Source organism: Nanorana parkeri, unplaced genomic scaffold (genome assembly GCF_000935625.1).
Source record: "Nanorana parkeri isolate BGI_ZX_2015 unplaced genomic scaffold, ASM93562v1 scaffold563, whole genome shotgun sequence".
Taxonomy (NCBI): Eukaryota; Metazoa; Chordata; class Amphibia; order Anura; family Dicroglossidae; genus Nanorana; species Nanorana parkeri.
Window position 1 is genome coordinate 154,307 of NW_017306831.1, and position 23,168 is coordinate 177,474.

Here is a 23,168-nt window from a genome sequence, read left to right on the forward strand (position 1 = left end):
TGTCAATGCCTTCATTTCCTAGTGACAACTACTCCCCCCATTTTTTGTATGGATGTCCCAGGAAATGAAATAAAAAATATTCCAAGTGAGGTCAAGGACAGAAATGAGAACCTAGTGGAAGTTTGACTTTGAGCCACCCAATAACCTTAGCAGAGAGATCTCACCATCATAAGGCATGGGCTATTTGCCCTTTTTCTATGGCATTGTTAATAATAAATAATACACTTAGGGTCTGTATCAACAGGTTTTGTTGGCATCAGATGGATTTTGTATTTATGTAGGAATGTAAACCCTTGAAGTAGGTCAAATCTAGGTCAAAAGGAGGTCAGCCGCAGTTTGCATGCACCTGTCAATGAATTATGAAAGATCTCCAAAGCATCTCAAACTGATGCCATTGACCTAAGGCCCAAGCTCATTGAGAAAGGCCCTTAACATCCTACAGGGAGTATAGGAACCCTTCGTAATAGCCACAGCACGCGTGCAAGCCTAGAAACACACAGAGATCTCACCATATTGAAACATAAATAAATGGTAGGTGATGTAACTCTTTAGAATCTACCAAAAAAACCTGATATACCAATACAATCATCGATATATGAAATCAAATTACAAGTTAGCATCAAAAACAAGGTTACCCAGTGCACTGTATTTGACAAAAATGAAAACAAAACATGATGTATTTGCTTTTTAATTTTATTGCTTCAAAATGTATTAATTTTTTTACACAAGAAAGTGCATTGGGCTTCAAACATCTCGTGGTCAATGGCACTGCTGACACCAAACCAGTAAGATAGACAAAAAGTTCTTAGTGCTGTAATTTTGGTGCATTGATCTTGCAGTGTCATGGAAGGTGTCCCCGTACAGGTAGTGTGGTCATGTTTGATGAAGGATTTCTAAAACAAGAGTGTGAGTTGGGCCTAAAGGTTGTTGACGTATCGCCATTGGAGGTTGTGTTCTTTCTCCGCTGAGTAATTTAGGCATAGAAAGCATTAGGCAGAGTTTTGGGGTTGGATTGTCAATTGATCCTGGGTGGACCTCTCATGGGTTAAGCTTAAACAGAACAGCGCCATCAGATTAAAAAGCACTGTGCAGATCGAAGGAACGTTGTTTATGGAAGGCAGTCACCATTAGCTATTGTCTGCTGGATCCAGGTTAAGTATTTGCACACCTTAGTGTAAATTCCCGGGTGATTGGGTTCTGCACATGGAACGTTACCCCAGGACGTGACACCGTAGAGTTTAGAATCACACACCAAAGGCCCACCGGAGTCACCCTGCAGGAACACAAATGAAACATGTACTGAAAGTGACCTTCTGAATTAGGAACACAAAGGCGAGAGACTTTAACACTGAACTCAATACAAAAAGATAAATACTAGGGATGCACCAATACCAGTTTTTCGGTATCGAGTACGCATACCGAATACCAAAACCGGAAGTCCCATTAAGGAAGCCAGGCGGCGTGTAATGACTCGCCACCTGGCTTCCTGATTAGCCGGGTAGCTGGTCGGCGTGAAAAACTCCCCTCCTGGCTTCCTGATTAGCAGGGGAGCTGTCTCCATGCTCCCTCGTCACCAGCTGACGAGGAAGCATGGAGCTGGCTTTCTGGCCAATCAGAAAGCCAGGGGTGTGTAATGACTCGCCATTCGGCTTCCTGATTGCCAGCCTCCCAACCAATCAGGAAGCTAGGTGGCAAGTCATTATACGCTGCCCGGCTTCCTGATACCGGAAGCTCAGGTATCAGGCTAGGCATCGGAGCATTTGGGCGAGTACAAGTACTCGCCCCCATTTACTCGGCATTGGCACAGATACCGATACTAGTATCGGTATCATTGCATCCCTAATGAATACTAAAGGATTCACACATTTTTCCAATTGGGAAAATGTGAAAATTTTGTGAGGAAGTTGTGTGAATCTTGGGTAAAAACATTCATAAATAGACCTCTAAGTGTATAACATGACTACTAATATGCGGCTTGTTAATATACAAGGAAAGGTTACCTCTATTGCCATCTATAGGCATATGCCGGCTTAAGTTGCTAAAGTGCTATGTGGTCATCAGTTTCCAGTCTATACCACAGTCCATTTCAGCATTTTTGCACTTGTTTTAATCAGATGATAGTGAAGTGTGGAATGTTCTAGTTCATGAAACTATCAATTGTTACTTGTCCAATTTTGACTAAATGATTGAATATCTGGATTATGTTTTTCCCCTTTCTTTTAACAAGATCTCAATGAGGCTGGTGTCTGTACTGGCATTCCAACTTTCTACCAGTAGACATGCCAGCTCATTTAGTTGCCCCTCCTGTATGATGGCAGGGAGCATGATGTTAATTCCATGTTCTCAGAACATGCAAAACTTCTATATAACATAAAGTGTTGTTTGATTCATATTAAATTGGATGCATGTGTACCAGAGGGCAGCCTCAAATGTCCCACCACATTCATACAGCAGGGCCAATATTATTAGATATCACTGTAAGTGAAATTATGGGTAATATATGTTATAAAGTTACAATTAAAAGAATGCTCCTATGAAATCAATGGCATCATCATGGATGGGTGTAGACCTTCATACTAATTAAAGCAAGATGGGTAAATGTTTTAAATTTTTTGAAAACTATTACCTGACAGGAATCCTTGCCTCCTTCCTCAACTCCAGCACACAGCATGTTGCCTGAGATCAGATCATCGGGATACGCTTCCTGGCAAGCAGGGGCAGAAACCGTCTTCACCTCTACACACTGCAGAGTAGAGGGATAGTTTGCTGTACGGGTAGAAAATTTGTCAAACATCTGTCTACGAGAATACGAGATGTAAGAACGATAGAAGATAAATTGTATTACAGAATACCCAGTTCAAGTCTACATTCTGCCATATTGTGAAGGCAAGGGGCACACACTGTTGAAGATCAGGGAATAGCAGAAGATGGAGCATAAAGACTAGCAATGTGATTTAATCCAAAATGAGCGACTATTGTGAAGGTCACTTACAAAGCTGTAACAGAGTAGACAAGACTAGACCCAGACAAAAAAGCATTTTACCACCTCAGCTTAGAAAAGTAAGTAACTCTAAGTTTTGGGTCCCAGACCAATGGAATGTTACAATCTGAAGTCTAGACAAAGTGACACTTGGGGGGTGATTTACTAACCTAAACACACGCACGCACTAGGTGCGTGTGATTTTTACACAGCAAAATGTATTTATCACCCAAAAAGTCTCTAAAAGCATATTTCCACTAATGCCATATATGGAAAAATCATGCACATGATGCATATATAATGCTGCTTCACAGTTTAGACAAAAATGGTTAGCTCATGCATTTACATTCCTGCATTCATCAACGCAAGCAACACAACATAGAGCTAATTTACACAACATCACCTTGCAAATTCATCCAGGGCTTTGCACAACACACCTGCTGGGTGTGTACACACTACAAAGGTGTTTAGATTCCACCCATAGATCATGCTGGGAGGGAACACACAACAGAGGTGTATACATGTTCGTGGTGTGTTTATAAGGTTAGTAAATCAACACCTTGGACTCAGGGGCGTAACTAGAAATCACAGGGCCCCATAGCAAAATTTTGTATGGGGCCCCGTGATTGCTAGTTATGCCACTTGCAGAGCCCCAGCGGAGAGTGACCCTGCAGAGCCCACCATAGACTCTCTATAGTGGGCTCTGCAGGGTTTGAGATCTCTTACCTGTCAGCGACTCTGTGGTCGCCGGTCCCCGACTCCTGTTCCGTCCCCGGGCCCCGCCTCCTCTGCTATCGATGGGCCCCGCCTTCTCTTACATCACTGGCCCCACCTGCTCTTAGGTCGCTGGCCAGTGATGTAAGAGGAGGCGGATCCTGCCTCCTCCATTTCGAACACCGCCCTCATCTGCCGCAGCGGCTGGCTGTCACTGACTCAGCTCCGCAGCGGCTATGAGGGTAAACACGCTGTGGACGCTGCTGAGCTGTGTCTGTGACAGCCAGCACCCCCACCTGCCATAGCGACCCAGGCAGCCCTGGCCGGGCCCCATAGCGGCCGCCTGGGTCGCTATGGCGATTGTTACGCCACTGCTTGGACTCTCTGAGTCCTAGAAAATTTGAACAAAGACAGATGAGGGTCATAACAATGTAACACTGACCATCCTAGCCTCAAAACAATGACATCCTGATTATTGAGTTCCTACAACATTCATACACTGACATTAGGAATCCAAGACAATAATGTAGTGACACTTACAGGGTTATTTACAAAAGGGTGAAGAGTTTGGAGAAGGCAGGAGAAGTGAACAATCTAGGACAAAATAGCTGAACTGGAAAGTGAGCTGAATTGGAGAATATTTCCAAATCAGCTATTTTGGCCTAGATTGTTCCCTTCTCCTGCCTTCTCCAAACTCTTCACCCTTTTGTGAATAGACCTGATAATGTCTCAGAACATGCTTGTGTTGGGCACGGCAAAGGCACTTTTTAATTCCAAACACTTTCAACCAGCCTTCGATTAGAAAGTTGACCTAATGGATAAACGCAACCTATCACCAACAGTTCAGGTACTATCTACACCTTGGAGATCTAAAGTGTTGGTGTAGGCTTCCTTTTTCATTCGTTTTTGAGATTGAAAGCTGGTTAACAGTGGTTGAAACTGTCTGAAAATTGATGTATTATCAGCCTTGTATCTTAGAACCAACTAACGCTAATGTAAGTGATCCTAGAACACCCTCTGGCACTTCAGGTCCTTAAAACACTGTGTCATTTGGGATTCATAAGTAGTGCATATTGACATTTGGGTCCAGGACACAGTGAAATTTGGTAAGGCTATGAGACTTGGGTTTGTCGATCACTGATATGCTGAAACTTGAGATCCAGAAGAATTGTACACTAAAGTTTGACTACTCTGGAGCACTAACACACTGAGATTTAGTGTAACAGCATGAAGAAAATTTGGGCCCCAAGGCAACTTTGGGAACTACGGTCAATAAGACATTGATATTTAAAGTGTTCATAAAAAAGGTTGAGTACAGGTTCAATGCATGATAATGTATGATCTCTCTCTCTCTTTCAGCTAACTTGTAGTGGATATTCTCATGTTTATTACCTTCTGGGCTAGTAGTGGTCCCCCATCCAGATACGAGACAGGTGGTCCCATCAGGTAGGGCAGAGCAGCCAATGGGAATAGTCTGAACGTAAGCATTCAATGTGACTGGCTGCGGCAACTTCAGCAACATGATGTCATTATCATAGGTTACTTGATCAAAACCTGGGTGAGCACACATCTTATCAGCATAGGTGAACTGCTCTTTTCCTTCATAATTCTTTATGTTATGATCCCCAAGTTGGATCTGAAGGCTCCTATATCACACAGCGAAAACAATGTAAGCAGACATATCAAATATGGGTAATTTAGAGCATTATATACAATAGGTCAATGTATCTATTTATTATCTATCTATCTATCTATCTATCTATCTATCTATCTATCTATCTATCTATCTATCTATCTATTGTTCACAACGATGGTAAAATTAATCAGAAGCCGTATTACAACATTTTTAGTTGCATAATTTCTGTCACAGAATGAACAGAACTAATGCATTAAATGAAAGTCTGAAGATTTTGGCAAAATTTTGCCATTTTGGCAAAGTGCATTGGGGTCAGTGTGTAAGGCAAAACTAAGGTGTTTTGGGTAGTTTTTAAGGGTGCAGAGGGTTACAAAAGTTTCTTTAAATAACCCAAAAACATTTCTTGTACCATCTCCCCTTAAATAAAGAGAGAAAAATTGTTGAGTGAATTAGAAAAATTGACCCTGCTCATCAGTCATATGGGTTCTCATCAACTTAGTACTAAAATGCAAAACATTCCTCTAACTTAAAGACTCCATCCAATGTCTTTTGCCTGGGCCACATAGTGCATATAGTTAACCCTATATGGCCACAAAGGTATTTTAAAGTCAGCCAATCCAATTATTTCTGGAGATTATCTGACCGTGTACAGTATGTGCATGATAATAAGGTGATTGCTCAATCAGGCCAGTCAAAAAAGTTGGTTTTTCCAGACTAGGACATTCTATAAAGATGTCTACTAACACCTCCTAATAGATTGTGGAAATGCACATGCCTCGGGAGCAGGGCTGGATCTCCCACAAGGCTAACCAAGGCCCGGCCTTGGGGCAGCTGGGAGTAGAGGGGCAGCAGGGGTGTGGAATTCCTATCTCCCGATGGCCGGGACATGCAGTTCTGGGCGCCGGGTGGGTAGTTGTTTTCTACATTTAGCCCTGCTTTGGGCAAGCAGAGCTAAATGTCCAGCGGGGAAGCGGCCACTAGTTTTGTATAAGTGATCTCGGCGACGTCGCTGAGATCACTTGTATGCAGCCTGCAAGTCTGCCATTCTCCATGGGGGAGGGGGGGGTTTGGCAGGTTTGGGGGGCGCATTGAGGAACCTGGCCTTCGGGCAGCAGAGAGTGTAAATCCGGCCCTGGTCAGGAGAGAGGAGAGTGGAGATTGTTCATTTACATCCTGCATCTAACAACAAAAAATGGTCAAATTCTGTTCTCTGGTATATTAGTTCATCACTTGGAAAGCCCAACAAACTTTTAATTGACACTTACTAAGCAGTTGTTTCCCAGCACCCATGGTACCTAACTCACGTTTACACTTACGGCAGTTTGCAGTGTGCTGCTGTTAGGATCCATTGCTTATTAATCAGGATCCCGCCGCATACATGGTCGTCAAAGTACTGAAGGGTGGCTTGCCATGGAACCGAGTTGGCTTGGCACTCGTACCCACCAATGATCTTGTGATACAGATTACCATTTACTGTAGGAAAACGCAAGAGTTCAGAAGGTCACCCTTAAAAAATATTAGGCTCATTATTTACCTTATGAACTAAATAGAAAAAATGGGTAACAAAGGCAGCTGTCTGGTTGGCAGCTTTAGATACATGTTTATAAGATAAGTCATCAGGATCATTTTGATATGCACTTCAGGACCTGAATAATGCCTCCTATTCATCATCATGACGGGTTTCTCATGAACAATTGATCAAAAAATGTGAGTTGTTCTACTAGGTAATGGTTTTAGATGTCTCTTTTGTTGACTATGTCTAAAACAAAAATTGATCAGTAATGCCTTAAAATGACTATTTATAAGAAAATCTGTATTGGTGGTGACTGTTAAAAAATGAACATTTAAAGGTAAATGGTTGCTCAGGGATAATATAGACCAGGGGTAGGCAAACTTCAGCCCACCAGCTGTGGTGAAATACAAATCCCATTCAGCATTGCAAGACTCTGACAGCCACAGGCATGACTTCCAGAGGCAGATGCATGGAGGTATATTGTATGTAGTTTCGCGACAGCTGGAGGGATGGAGATTGCCTACCCCTGATATAGACCAACCCTTCTAAGCCTTGGTGAACCCTTGAAATAACTTTCAGGTCTCAGGTAACCCCTTGCTAAAAATGAATATAACTACAGCCAATTATACATTAGTATGGTCAGTAAGTTTTAGATATAATATTAAATGTAACAGTAAACAATATTGTGACCCCAAAGGTGGATTATTATTATTTTTTTTAAATGGAACCAAATTTCCTTTTATCTCATGAAAAGAAACAAATAATAATAAGGACCAGAAGAGAAAGGCTAAAGTAAAAATTGTTAGTTACCTTTACATTAATGGTCAGTGTGGAAGCAAACTAGTACATGGGGGCCATTGGAAGCAGCCCCATAGAATTGGTGCTCAGTGTGTAAGTGACCTATTACATTGGTGATCATTGGAAACTGCCCCATAGCATTGGTGGTCAGTGTAGAGGTGACCTATTACATTGGTGGTCATTGGATACTGCCCATAGCATTGGTGGTCAGTGTAGAAGCAACCTATTACATTGGTGGTCATGCAGGATTCTCCCTATAGCATTGGTGGTCAGTGTAGAAATAACCTATTACATTGATGGTCATTGGAAACTGCCCTACAATATTTGTGGTCAATCCAGATGGGGGATCAATCTGCCACTGTTTACTGTTCAAAGAACCCCTAGAAACATGTGGATGATCCCTAGGGGTCTTCAGAACCTTGGTTGAGAAAGGCTCCTGTAGACAGTACATTTTCCAAATCTATCACAAAGTCTATTATGATAACTCACTTTTTCTCACGGAGATATCTGAAAGCCCTGAACTATTTTTAAGAGATATAGTTGACATATAGTTGAACCAAAATTTAAGATGCACAAATAGAAATGTCGCACCTGGTCAATAAGTGAGTCAGTAATGTTGATGTTAAGTAGATTTGACTGGACACAGAAAACTTTACATTATCTCGGTTTATGTTGTTATGTTTTAGGTTGCATGATTCTATTCTTCTCCAGCCTTTCTATCTTTTAAGTATGTACACAAATCACTTTTCGCATTGCCATATTCCATCTGGCTGGAGGTATGGGAGCAGAATGTGGTGGAGAGGAGGAATGTTTCAATCAGTAGAAAATTACAAACAACCGAACCCTAAGTTTAAAAAAAAAGGCTGAGCGTCCTATTTTTTTGGCCATCATGACCTTATTTGTTCTTTAACGTCTAGTCATAATATATCCACTTACCTGCTGTGCCCAGCAGCGCTGCAAGAAGCAGGAGGAACATGTTGAAGTTTGGAGCTTTCAAAGCTCTCCAAAGCCAGCTCCTTCTCCTAGACTAGAGAGTCACTTATTAACCTGGTCAACCTGAGCTTCCGAAGATTGTAGAGAAAGCTGGTGATTAGAAGTTGTGTGCACGGTAACAGCTGCTGGCACAGTGCATGTAGAAGAACACGTAATCAGTGTATGTCACAACTCATGGTGACTCGAAGATTGACCTCCTTCCAAAAAAAGCCACTCCAGGAAGGGAACGGAAAGCCACCAAGATTTATAGGTCAATGGCAAGATGTTTGTATATTATTTAGAATGCCATTGTCATGTGACTCATATTTATGAACTTTTCTAAGCATACACTGAGGAACTGTACAACCTGTGAATGACTCTGTGTTCACCTGAATATATTGAGAAATTCTCTATTATGACGCTTGAAGTAGTAACGGAATGCTCTCAAGTAAACACTGTTATCAGCTGAGATAAATATTTTATTAGACAATAAATTCCATTTAAACCTCCAGAGTTTTGCCAATGCTCCATACGTAACGGTTTCACCATAACACTGCATATGGTAACAACAACCATCTTGCTCTGTGTTTGGCCTGCTTAAAGTGAACCTGTCATCGGATATACTGTATATTTCCTGTTAGGTGCATGCATACTAATCAATGTGTGAATGTGACCCTTACCTCTCACAGAGAGCACAGTCCTCCCCCTGGCAATGTCTTAATTTGCTATATTCTACAGAAAGACAGCACCATCTTGGTTCAGGCATTGCCCAGGGTCACCATCTACCTTCCTTTCTGGACTGAGATGCTGGCTCAGAGATGAGTCATTCACGTAAATTCTGGTGCCTATGAGGTTCCTGGCAGTGTTCACAAATGTCTGACAGAGATCAGTTCTACTACAAAAGCATGGTGCCATCTTTGTTAAGGCATCGCCCAGGGTCGCCATCTACTTCCTGGACTGAGATTCCGTCTCAGAGGTGACACAATCGTGTAAATTCTGATGCTTGTGCAGGTCTTGGCTGTGATCACAAATATCTGACATAGATTAGCCTCTGCTGCAGCCTCCACCTTGCGACTTACGATAAAGTTACAGTGTCATAGTCTTACCACTGGGAGAGGGGGGACTGAGGAAATGCTTTCTCCTTCCTGCTGCAGACTGATGGCATCAAACTGAGCTCCGGGGACCTGGGACCCCCTTTTTGTGACCCCCTGAGACCTCCTGTGGAAGTTCTACTCTCATTTCCTTGTATGTTTGGTCATTCATATAAAATGTTTGAGTTATGTAAGTTATATTCCAACTTGATTGAAAATAACTAATGGGTCATTATGTGATAGTAATGTTCTTCATTTGGATATCGTCAATATACCTCCTACATCTCCAGATCTTTTGAATATGGGAAATGTGTTGCGAGTCCTCATCACAGTACTGCAAGAATCGGCAATTTGACTCAAGGAAATAGATTTTGTCTCTTAGCAATGGAATGTGCGGGAAACAAAACTTTACAATAACATATGAGTGAGCTGAACAGTGGGGGGTGGAGGTTGAATATAAATGTGGTTGTGCGATCACAATACTCAACACAACGACTTCAGTTGGCTTCAGTTGCACTTTAATGGGGAGGTGTTCTGTAGTTTACAGAGGTAAATTGGGCAGCACTGATACTGTTTGAGAGTTCAGTGCAGCTTTGTAAGTTCACTAAAGGATGTTAGAAGCTCATTAGATTTCTGAGAACATCAACAGGTATGTTTTTTTGCACTGAACAGATATAAAACTCTTTAATTGGTATATTTATAGGGTATCGTTGGTTAAAAACTAAGAATAAATCTGTATTTCTATATTGAATTTCCATAAATTCTATCCCACTCCTAATAATCATATGCATTTAAGATGTCCATAGGATGGACTTCCTCAATGCACTGACACCATTTCACTTCCTTGCAGCACCACTATCACAGAGCCTTCCATCTGAACTACAACTGAACATCTGAACAATGTAACATTATCATTGCTCGCTGGAAGCAATGCATGATGGGTTGTGTAGTCTTGAGAAATGAAGATTGCATCACATCAAGCAGCAGGGAAAGAGACACAAAGCACACTGGGGATCCAGGAAGTTGGTGGCAGTGATGGGCAGACGGAAGGCAGCACTCACTACATAAAAGGGATTTTTTTCAAGTAAGCTTTGATTGTATGATCAGAGACAACTCCACTATGTATTCCTATTACAATGCTGATGTCATAACAGGAGAGGATATGCTGGGACTTTACAACTACAAAAGGGAGCACATAAGAGACGTTCATTGTTCAGGGTTGCATAGACTTTATAACTTTCACATTTCCATTAGTAAAATCTGGACGCAGTTCTAATATCGCTTGTCGTTATTTTTATCTTGAAGGCCAATGGCCAGATATTGGAAAGTCGGTGGCATGTGCCATGACAGGGATCTGTTCCATTAGTATGTACAGCTGTTGTTTTCTCAGGCTTATATACTTACAATTTGGCATACCCATACTCTAGGCATTTACCCAACAAATTTAAAGGAAACCTGTACCGAGAGACTATGGCTGCCCTGGCAAACGTCTTCTGAAGATACTTGTTCTCTGACCATCATGATGATCCAATATCTTTAATGGTTTTTGTGGCAACAATTATAAGCATAGGGAGTTCTTACTTTTCTTTGACTTTCCTGATCTGAATGCTTGTTCCAGGTCAGTGAGTCTGAAACTTTAGAAGGAAGATGCAGCCAGGCAACTGGTATTCTTCAAGGGAGGTTCATAATGGCTTCCTCCATTATTTTAAAGTAAAACTAGTTTTAAAGCCCTCCATCACATACAGTATATAAGATAGACAGCCCAACCGTCAACTGAAGGAGCACACATGACAGCTGGACAACCCTGCTGCTAATTGCAAGGCTGCAGCTTGGCATTGTCATTCTGCAACAGGAAGTGTTGTTGGCATTAGCATTGGCAGGATCTCCTGGTAAGAAACTCATCATGGACCTCTGCAAAGGGGGTCCATGATGAGGGAGGGGGGGGTGTTGTGACTCAGCAGGGGGCATCTCAGACCTCTGCAAAGTGGTGGTGTGACTCAGCAGGAGGCATCTTGGACCTCTGGAAAGAGGAGGGGGATGGGGTGCCCTTGTGCAGTAAAGATATTCCTGCATTAAATACTGGAGTACTAGCGGCTACAATGAGGTTCTTCTTCTATTAACCCCCATGATTTCATTCTCAGCTTTGACTGGAGCTTATGTATAACATCTCAGCTCCGCTGCCAGTTTGTGCCTAATAATACCTCATTGCTCTTGATAATTCTTTCCCCTATTTATTACCAGCCGTTACATTTGTTTGTTTGTAGTTTGTTTCATTTGATCCTGTTTTGTTTGATGAATCGTGTTCATTATAACGGCTTGTTGCTCCCCGCCATCTTCTTGCTCTTTATTGGCGGTTGATTTATTTATGTGTTCTATTTTCCTCTAATTGTCTTGGCAGAATCTCTGCAGCTCTACAAAACTGTGAAGATTACATCTAATAATGACATTCTGTTGTATCTTATTGCTATGTGTTCCCTTTTGCTTTATCCTTGTATTGTTATTGTTTTATCAGTTTATTATACACAAGCAAAAAAACAAAAAAAAATGTCTTCATAAAGCTGAACCCCCGGCCTTATCTTCAGTCTTGCACAGTTGTATCGGCTCCTCTCCTGGACTGAAATTGCTTCCCTGTGTCTTTACTGCACTCTGTGTTATGGTAAAATGATTCGGGCATACATATAACCACAACACAGCCTATTACAATGCACGGCAATCTGTCACAACACTTTGCCATGCGCTGACATGCAATTTAATTCATGTTTTAAAAAGTAAAGAAAAAGAAAAAAATCCAGCATTTCTTTGTGTTGTAACAATGCACCGCAGTACATGTGCATAAAGTACACCATAATATGGCGCACATAATGGCATGTGTGTGGGGGGGGTGGGAGGCTTTATTTATTTTTTAACTTTTTTTTACTATTTTTTCAATTATTTTTTATTATTATTATTTTTTTTACTCTTCTGTCAGGGGCTTCGGGGACATATCTGGGGTCCAAACAGACCCCTGATATTCCCCTTGTATATAGAAAAAAGGACACAGAGTCTTCAATCTCTTTTGCTGCAGCCCCAGCACCCCCATGACTGAGGACATAGTAATCACTTAGTATGTGCTCAGTTTATGAATGAACAGGCAGCACTCAGTACAGAGGCTTCTTGTTAATTCACGATTTGGACATAGTAAATATGAACGGGACAGGAAGCCTCTGTACTGAGCTTCTCCTGTATATTCATAAACTGAGGACATAGTAAGTGATTGCTATGTCCCCAGTCATGAATGAGTAGGAAGTGATGTAAGCACTTCCTGTTCATTCATAACAGTGGAACATAATCACTGTCTCCTTAGTTATTTACAAACACAGAGTTGTCAGTACTGATCAATCAGTGTTTGTTCTGCACAGGGAAAGATTGGTAAATATTTCACATATTTACCGATCCTCTGCTCTCCATCCTGAACTGCTCCGCCCCTCCCACCTGTCACCAGAGCAGTGTTTTCCTCCCCCCTTGGCCTCCTGATAGGTCCCTTTTCCCTGCTGGGCATCGGCTGGATCAGCTCCCCTCTGTTCCCCGCTGCCTAGGTTGATACAGGTGGGGAAGAGCAGCAGGGATTGGAGGGAACACAGATTAAAGCTTGCAGCCAGCTCACAGTGGTGGGGAAAGAGCTGCAGAGTGGCAGAAACAGCGGCGGGTGGTGGAAGCGATAGGTGAAGGGTCTCATTTTGAATGAATAGCTGTCCCCAGAGGCTGACAAGCTATTCATATACAGGTGAAACTCGAATAATTAGAATGTCGTGCAAAGTTCATTTATTTCACTAATGCAACTTAAAAGGTGAAACTAATATATGAGATAGACTCATTACATGCAAAACAAGATAATTCAAGCCGTTATTTGTCATCATTGTGATGATTATGGCTTACAGCTCATGAAAACCGCAAGAATCCCAAATCCACAACCTAGAAAAAGTAGATTATTACATGCAATCCATAAAACAAGGATTGTACATAGAACAATATCGGACCTCTGAAAAGTACAAGCATGCATATGTACTCAGTACTTGGTTTGGGCCCCTTTTGCAGCACTTACTGCAATTACTTTTGCACGATATTCTAATTATTCGAGTTTCACCTGTACAGAGGAGAGTAAGGGGAAGCCTTCTCCTATTAGCTTATGGTTGCAGAAGTGACCATGAGCTTATAGCAGAAGGCTGAATGCCAGAGGCATAAGGCAATACTGACCTCGCCACCTGGAAACGGTTTTGTTCTGCCGCATGCCTTACGTTGTTACAGTTTCAAAAGGCATTTGGTGCACACAAAGTGGATTTATATACATTGTGGCTATTGAGGAATATATCTAGATGAAAATGAGTTTAGCTTTAGGTTTAACCTGGTTAGCAGGCTTGGTAATGTTGCGGAAATACAGGTCACATGACATGCCTGGGTACCCACCACTTTTTAATTGTTACATTTCATATCCATCATTTAACCCATCATATTCTGTAACCATTTACATTTGTTGGTTCACCGAGTAGAGAACATAAGATGATTTGTGAGGGTTGAACTTGCAATCCAGTATAAGGAAAGTCATCTTATAGTGGCCTTCCATACTGGCGAGCTACTTGTATGCAAATCCCCGGGGGCTCGTTCGCCATGATATCATCAATGAAGTTGATATAATTAAACACTTTGGTGAAGACTCCCGGCTTGTTTGGCAGTCCACAAGTAGGTTCTCCCCAAGATGTGATTCCATGTAAGAACGAGTTGCATAACAGGGGACCTCCGGAGTCACCCTACAGAGAAATAAAGTATATAAGGAACAATGGCAAATGGCGAAGATAAAGAAGGTTCTTCTGAGATAATATGGAACCTGTTGGCTGTGATCACCAATCCAACAGTAGATATGTCAAAGCCTAACTAAGCCAGCCAATGTATTTATTTTATTTAGCCCGGATATAGTGAGGAAATGTTACAATTTCCACCATGTTTCTATTTCTCCAAACCACATCCACCCAACATCCAGATGTTGGGTCTCTGACACTTGTTTGCTCAAAAACAATTAAGAGAACATAATCATTCGGGGAGCTTACTGGCTCTGGTGAGGCAACTTAAATGAAGCAAAGCTCCCCTCCACTGGGTGCCAAGAGTATGACGAAGATCATAAAAAACACAAGAGGAGAACCTGTGTTTTAAGATCAAATAAAACAGCCAAAATGTTTAATGGGGCCAAATCATTCTCTCTCCGTCGGGGCTACAAACAATTATAAAAATTCTAGATATAAAAGAAGGAAATAAATATATAATTACAGAAATTGCTTATATGAATAATCATAAGTAATTATTATGTAATTATTGTAACTGTATGGTTATGTATTTCCTTCTTTTACACCTAAAATAAGTATATAAATAGTAGTTTATAATTATATGGAAATGTATTTCCTTCTATTACACCTATATCTTTTTATAATTATATAAACAGCATATATACATATATGAAACTGTCACAGGTCGGCTCAGTAGATCAGGAGGTGAGCGAACACATACCGGCGTTCGCTCACTTCTCGATCCAGTCAGGGCTCTCTGCCGTGACAGGGGAGGGACTGGATTCCCCCCTCCCCGCTCCGATCCTCCAGCGCTGACTGGCGGAACGGACGGGGGAAAGGGCGGGTACAGCTGGCTCCGCCTCTAGATAGGCAGAGCCAGCTGTCACTCACGCAGCTTGGCGGATCCAGACATAATTGTCGGGATCCACTTCAGCTGCGGCGCCTCAGTATATAATGAGCTGCAGCTCCCTATATACTGAGCTTAGGGTAACGGGAGGACGCTAGTTTGTGTCCTCCCATTACCCTTAGGAGAACTATGGAGAAAAGCCCTAACCCCATAGTTCACCTTTAAAGTGACTTGATGTTTTCATTAAAGCATGGTAGAAATGTGAGAAAAATCTGCCCCACTGGCAGTTCATAAAATTATGTCAGGCAAACTTTTTTTTTATAAATAACCAAAAAAAAAACAGATGCCCCAACCCTTTTAAAGAGACCAGCTCCACACACCAGGGTTGATGTTGAGGTCCCTATAGCAAGACAGCCACAATTGTGTGGACCTCCTGTCACACTGATGCCCTTCAGCCCGCTCAGAAAGCCCCTTTAGCAATGCATCTTAGTTTTGGTATACCATATGGGCCAAATGCCTGGTGTTCCCTGCTGGTATCTTTTAGGAGGTGGGCCACACCCTTTTTTTCATTTAAAAACCTGGCAAGTGTCTTTCCCTCCTTCAAGTATTCCGGCACACAGCATGTTCTCCGTTATTGCACTTTTTTTATTGGATATTGTCGGTTCATCTTCATAAAATTCCTGACAGTCGGTCGCAGGCACCGTGGTGACGTTCAGGCACATAAGGACATCCGGATATGTCTCTGAGAAACACAGAATTCATTTATTTGTAAAATATTTTTAGGCACGGGACCTGTGGTGCAGTTAAAGACAAGGAGTTTCTCAAATCACTTTACACAAAGTATCACAAAGCATCTGATAAATTGTACAGAATTTCTTGTCCAGGTGTCAGGGACCAGAGCACCTCCAGGTGGCACTGTGACGCTGGAATCAGGTACTGCAGTTCCAGTGCTCACCTGCGGGTGTCTCGGCAATTGGTCCCCACCTGGTGCTGATCTGGGAGGGTATTTAACCTCTCCCTGCAGTGAGGCCTGGGATCAGGTTTAGAGTCCAGCAGCTGAAGCAGCAGGCAATTCGTAGTATAACAGTATATAACAAAAGCGCCAACGGCTTGTATCCAAAACCGGAGAATGTCTGCAATGATCTCAAGCAGAACCGCAGATGGGGCAAGCTCTCAGATAGGCTATAGGGGAGCCTCAACTCTGAAAGAAACAAAAGACAAAGAGTGCCTCCATCGCGTAAAAACGTTTTAATGAAGTGGGTTTTAAACAAGTGAAACCATACTCACAAAAGTAGAATTTTTACAGGCATAAATAGATAAAATCGTGAAAAGCTTAGCCCACCGGCTACTCTTCCTCCCTGAGGTTAACGTTTCCGAGGCCACGCCTCCTTCGTCAGAACCAATAGGGAGTGTTCAATAGATTCCCCTTTTAAAGCGCGACTCAAGTCAGGCTTACGATTAGGAAACACCTGGGGTCACTGGGATTCAAATGAATTTGCCCGCTTAAGCTCTAGGCATGTTATCAATTTACCTTATAGCTGTATACATAGCTGGAAAGCTACAATCATTGAGGCAAATTTGTGTAATATCATAATCGAAGGGAAGAGGTTTCTAACAATATGAATAAATCAAGTTTAAAATATAAAAAGCGAATGCTAATTTTGTATATAATCCAAAGGAATTTAAAAAGTTTTTTTAGGAGGCTTTATGACATATATAATAATAAAAATAAATGAGTGTTATAATGAGATCGAGGGTATATGCCGGGAATTGTGTCTTAGTTTTGCGCGGCTGCATGAAAAGGAACAATTAGTTAATTAGTTAAACGTTAACCTCAGGGAGGAAGAGTAGCCGGTGGGCTAAGCTTTTCACGATTTTATCTATTTATGCCTGTAAAAATTCTACTTTTGTGAGTATGGTTTCACTTGTTTAAAACCCACTTCATTAAAACGTTTTTACGCGATGGAGGCGCTCTTTGTCTTTTGTTTCTTTCGTAGTATAACAGGCTGAGTTCGGTACACAAGCAGAGGGTAGTGGTGGAGGAGCAGGCAGAAGCGTAGTCAGAGATCAAGCCGAGGTCAGGAGCCAAAGGTATCAGGTATGTAGCAAAAGACAGAGAGAGTAGTCGGTGAACCAGCAACCAAGGGTCGGTCATGGGAATAGGAAGTTCAAGGGAGGAGCAAAGATATCAGAGTTCAGCATCTGATTAGGTATAACTGAGGATACACAGGAGATCAGGCAAGGAGCTATCCAAGGTTCTAAGGTGGCTCAGCAGGTAGAACCACCACCAGCTACAGCAGAGGCTGGGGTTCCGACCCGGTTCCTGACAGCCTCAGTATTGTCGCCATAACCTGTATCCTGTTGCCTCCTTGAACCCTGACTCCTGACTACTTCCCCTGAGGTCTTGTTGCCCTGCTCCCCAGGTTAACTAGCCCTGTTATATCCTATGTGTGATTCTGCTGTTTACATTTAGTTGGCTATTATATGTTACTTGTGGGTGGTGGTGGGGTTGCTTGTGTTTATGTGAGTTTGGTATGTCTAATAAACTATAAGTTCATAAGCCTTGTTTGGTGTGGTCACCTATTTGGTCCTCCTGTATAAATACCTGCATGCGGTGTGGGGTCACCCGTGCACGGTATCATGATACCAGGGTGCAAATCTTAAGAAAATCTCACAGGGGTCCATTGCCAATGGGTGAAAGTTTGAGTTCTGGCCAAATAATAGGGTACTTTGACACTATCAACCATCACCTTAGTTCAAACATTGAGCCCTTCAGAGGTCCTACCTGGTCTATACCCAAGATTATTGGAATGACCCACAAGAGCTCACCATTGACAGAAGTGTGTGGGAGGTGGTTGGCCAGAATTTATGATGAAGGTGGAAAGATCTTCAAGGCAAAACCGAAAATGGATATAAGATTTGTGACCTCCATATCCACAATTATATACCCAATTTTACTGATAACACCGGCAATACTACTTTAAAGTGTCACGTGATGCAAAAACCAAGGTTAGCTGGAGCAGATCCAAGAACTATGGTGAGGGTACTCAAGACTCAAGAAGAAGCCCAACACATCCCACCTATAACAGAAGTATGAATTTTAGATTGACCGATCCTTTACTATATCAAAAAGATTACCTTGAGGGGAAGTGGTGGATCCCCATCCTGAGGCGATACAATTGGTGATGTCAGCCACTAGCTCAGTGGGTAAGGTGACTATTTGCACATATTCATTAATGATGGCTGGTGAGTTCAGTTTCAGGAGCATGATATCATTGTCGTACGTGGTTAGGTTATAGTCGAGGTGGGAACATATTTTGACAGCATATCGGTACTGCTCGGTTCCCTCATGGACCTGGCGATTATGATCTCCGAGAACTATTTGAATATTCCTAATAAGCCAAAGTCAAATGTGAGTCAAGTGATGTCAGAAACCAATCACAAAATCATTTCATTACATATCTTGTTTTAGACCTAGTGATGTCATCAGTTGGTTTCTGTGCTTTAAACTACGGTAGACATGTGAGCTACGGAAAAATTCGGTCCGGTTCGGATATTTCATTATTTCGGGATTCAGGTCTGGTATTTTGGATTTGGAAATCCAAAAATTTCAGATTCGGACGAAATCCGAATTTTCGTTAGTTTCGGATAAGTTTACGAACGAATATTCATTACGGCTCCCACAGAAAACCATCTACAGATATTAATATTAAAGCTGAATCTTCTAGCCCCAAATGGCATCTGGGATCCGAATTTCCGAATTGCAATCGGGAGCTCCTGAATGTCATTCGGGTCCGGGAGCCTCAGCTTCAGTAATATATGTATATGGCTCTCAGACCCGAATGGCATCTGGGATCCGAATTTCCGAATTGCAATCGGGAGCTCCTGAATGCCATTCGGAATAGTTTTTTAATGAAATTCGGACGGGATCTGAAATTCGTAAACGGAAATTCGGATTTGGAAAATTCCAATGCATTGGGATTCAGAAATTTGGATGTGTCCAAATGTCCGAACTTCGTAAAAATCACACTAATGTTGATTCGGAGCGAAAAAAATCGCTCATGTGTATTTTAGCGAAAGAGAAGCACAAAGCACAGCACATGGAGTAGAAATAAACATTGAACACTTACGACATTTTGCAGTGAGCCGCCGTCAGTACCCAGTGCTCATTTATAAGGATCCCGCCACAGATAAACGTGTCAAAGTAATAGAGTGCCACCTGCCACGGATGAGAGTGCGGAACACATTCCTCTCCCCCTATGATCCGTCCAATGGTAGAGGATTGGACTGGGAGAGAAAGAACGATAAGAAGGCAAGGCTCAAAAACAGTGCTGGACAATGAGTCAGGAAACCCAACAATGTGACCGAGGACAGAATAAACATTATATGCTGGGCTGAAAATGTCTCCAAAATTACCCCTTCCTTCTTGCCTCCCTTCATTCCCTTCTTCCTTCATCCCTCCCTTCCTTCCCTTCTTCCTTTGCCCCTCCCTTCCTCCCCTTCTTCCTTTTTCCCTCCCTTCCTTTCCTTCCCTCTTTTATCTCCCTTTCCTTCCTTCCTTCTTTCTACCCTTTCTTCTTCCCCTTCTCCCTCCCTCATTCTTCCTCCTTGTCTTCCTTCTTTCCTTGCACCCTTACCTTTTCACTTCCTTTCTTCCTTCCTTCTGCCCTCCCTTCCTCTCCTTCCTTTCCATCCTTCTACACTTCCTTTTCTCTTTTCCTCTTTCTCCCTTCCTTCCTTCCTTCCTTCCTTCCACTACCCTTTCTCCTTTTGTCTTTCTCTATCCCTAACTTATTTCCTTCCAACTCTCCTGCTTCCCTTTTTCCCTACCTCTTCCTTCCTTTCCTTCTCTTCTTCCTTCTAACCTCCCTTTCCTTCCTTCTTTCCACACTTTCATCTTGCCTTCTTTCCTCCCTCTTTCTCCCTCCCTTGTTTCCTTCCTTGCACCCTAACTTTTTCCCTTCCTTCCCTCCCTCCCTCCCTTATTTATTTTTCTTCCCTTCCTCTCCTTCCTTTCCTTCCATCCACCCTTCCTTATTCGCTCTCTCCTTACCTCTTTATCCCTCCCTTCTTTCCTTTCACCCTTCCTTCTTTCCCCTCTCTCTTCCTTCCATCCTTCCTTCGTTCTTTCCACACTTTCATCTTGCCTTTTTTCCTCCCTCCCTCTTTCTCCCTCCCTTCTTCCTTCCCTTCTTTATCCCCCCGTCCTTCCTTTCCTTCCACCCTTCCTTTTTCCCTCTCTCCTTTCCTCTTTCTCCCTCACTCCATTCTATTCTTTTCTTCCTTCCTTCCTTAATTCATCTGTACTTTGCATTCTTCCTTTAATTTTTCCTTCCTTTCTTTTACATTTACTTTCTATTCTTTTATTCTTCTTTCCCTTTTCCTTTCTATTCCATCCTTCTCCTTTCCATTATTTTGCTTCCTTCTTTCTTCTTTACTTTCCTTCCCTCCTTTCTATTTTCCTTCCCCCCTCCTTTTTATCTTTCTTTCTTTCTTTCTTTCTTTCTTTCTTTCTTTCTTTCTTTCTTTCTTTCTTTCTTTCTTTCGTTCTTCTCTCTCTTGCTCCTTATTCCCCTCATACTTCTCTTTCTCCTCCTCTGACCGGTCATGTGTCTCTCCTGTATTGATATCTGCTCTGCCTATAGAAGGTCCCCTCACCTGTCAGCACCCCCTCTCACCTGCGGTCCCCAGCATTGCAGCCACCAGAAGCACAAGCATCTCTCTCTCCTGATGATTACAGCAGCTCTGCGCATTCGATGCTGCGTCCCCCGAGCTTTGATTACTCCATGAATTATTAACATGATAAAATAGTATCTTTGGAGGCCTGCTCTGGATGTGACAACATTACCTGTGCCAGCTTCCAGCAATGCCAATGACAACGTTGCATTTATAAAATAATATCGATAATTGCAGCCGGGGGAGTGTGACGCCATGGAAGGTGAGGGGGACCCATGCCATCTAGAGCCCCTGAGCTGAGTTGGCAGGTGACTCACACCGCCAGTGTACGTCCCTCATTGAATTGAATTCGAAGTTTTAAGTGGAGTTGCCCTTTAATTTCTGCAAACCACAAATGTGGAGACTACGCCTCCCGCTGTGTCACTAAGTCCTGAGCACACAGATGGGGAATTAATGGCTCAGCCGGCCAGGTTTTCCCACCTGCTGCTTTCCCAGGGCTTGTTTAACACGAGTGTGACCGCATTCAAGGTCCCAGGATAGAGAGTTGGCACGGGAAGTGAGTTCAATGTGTACACACAGTCAAGCTGAGCCGTAATAGGTGGGGACGGAATGGACTGGAAGTGATATAATGTATCCCAATATGTGAGATAACACACTGCATGTGGCCGGGGAGAAGCTTATTGGCTACTTTGTAAAGCTGACATTGTATCTGCTTATATGTGGCCTTCCCTGGTTCATCTATTTCCTCTTATTAAAGTGCTAATGGCATTTTTAAATGAAATATTTCCATTTTCATACCTTATTTAGTCCCAGTGACATCATCGCTGGGTGTCTATGATTCTCTATGCAATGCAGACAGAAAATGGCTGGTGGGAGGGGCCGGCAAGGGGCTGTAGGTAGCTTTCTGAAACCATCACAGTACCCTGCCTCAGCCCCGATGCAAGCAGTGGGATGGCTTTTGGGAGGAGCTAGTGGGAGGGGAGTGGCTGTTCCTAGGCAGGCTACATTTGCAATTAGATCACACTAGATAACACCCACATGTGATGCTGAGCCTCCCTGATTGGAAGAACTGAAATCCAAATAATGAGGGGTGGGGCCAGGGACAGTCAGACTGGGGAGAACAGAGCTAGATGATGCTGGGAATCCTCCAGCCAGGAAAGGAGGCGGAGCTCTATCTGAATTGCTGCAGCTTCTAATGCATATTGTGAGAAGCTCCCAATGTGCCGCGGAAGCCGTTCCAGTCCAGGAGAGGAGCCAGTACAACTGTGCGAAAGTGAAGGGAAGGTTCAGATAGAAGACTGAAGGGAAGGACGGAGGTCAGATAGAAGACTGAAGGGAAGGATGGAGGTCAGATAGAGGTCAGATATAAGACTGATGGGAATGACGGAGGTCAGATATAAGACTGAAGGGAAGGACGGAGGTCAGAGAGAAGACTGAAGGGAAGGATGGAGGTCAGATAGAGGTCAGATATAAGACTGATGGGAATGACGGAGGTCAGATATAAGACTGAAGGGAAGGACGGAGGTCAGAGAGAAGACTGAAGGGAAGGATGGAGGTCAGATAGAGGTCAGATATAAGACTGATGGGAATGACGGAGGTCAGATATAAGACTGAAGGGAAGGACGGAGGTCAGAGAGAAGACTGAAGGGAAGGATGGAGGTCAGATAGAGGTCAGATATAAGACTGATGGGAATGACGGAGGTCAGATATAAGACTGAAGGGAAGGACGGAGGTCAGAGAGAAGACTGAAGGGAAGGATGGAGGTCAGATAGAGGTCAGATATAAGACTGATGGGAATGACGGAGGTCAGATATAAGACTGAAGGGAAGGACGGAGGTCAGAGAGAAGACTGAAGGGAAGGATGGAGGTCAGATAGAGGTCAGATATAAGACTGATGGGAATGACGGAGGTCAGATATAAGACTGAAGGGAAGGACGGAGGTCAGAGAGAAGACTGAAGGGAAGGATGGAGGTCAGATAGAGGTCAGATATAAGACTGATGGGAATGACGGAGGTCAGATATAAGACTGAAGGGAAGGACGGAGGTCAGAGAGAAGACTGAAGGGAAGGATGGAGGTCAGATAGAGGTCAGATATAAGACTGATGGGAATGACGGAGGTCAGATATA

The 23,168-nt window shown here is 42.8% G+C and overlaps 2 protein-coding genes across 2 annotated transcripts; both read right to left on the reverse strand.

Moving 5' to 3' along the window:
- Nucleotides 1–1,108: 1,108 nt before the first annotated feature.
- On the reverse strand, nt 1,109–8,821 carry LOC108791620 (trypsin-like). The gene is made up of 5 exons (XM_018562161.1): nt 8,578–8,821; nt 6,647–6,803; nt 5,087–5,340; nt 2,627–2,766; nt 1,109–1,273 (listed from the first exon to the last, which is right to left on the reverse strand). Exons 1-5 carry the CDS (start codon nt 8,615–8,617, stop codon nt 1,109–1,111), a joined length of 756 nt encoding a protein of 251 aa, XP_018417663.1. The 5' UTR covers nt 8,618–8,821.
- Nucleotides 8,822–14,287: 5,466 nt separating this feature from the next.
- LOC108791621 (trypsin-like) lies at nt 14,288–21,083 on the reverse strand. The gene is made up of 5 exons (XM_018562162.1): nt 21,044–21,083; nt 19,496–19,652; nt 18,504–18,757; nt 15,944–16,107; nt 14,288–14,488 (listed from the first exon to the last, which is right to left on the reverse strand). The coding sequence occupies exons 1-5, from the start codon at nt 21,081–21,083 to the stop codon at nt 14,288–14,290; spliced, it is 816 nt and encodes a 271-aa protein (XP_018417664.1).
- Nucleotides 21,084–23,168: the final 2,085 nt, after the last annotated feature.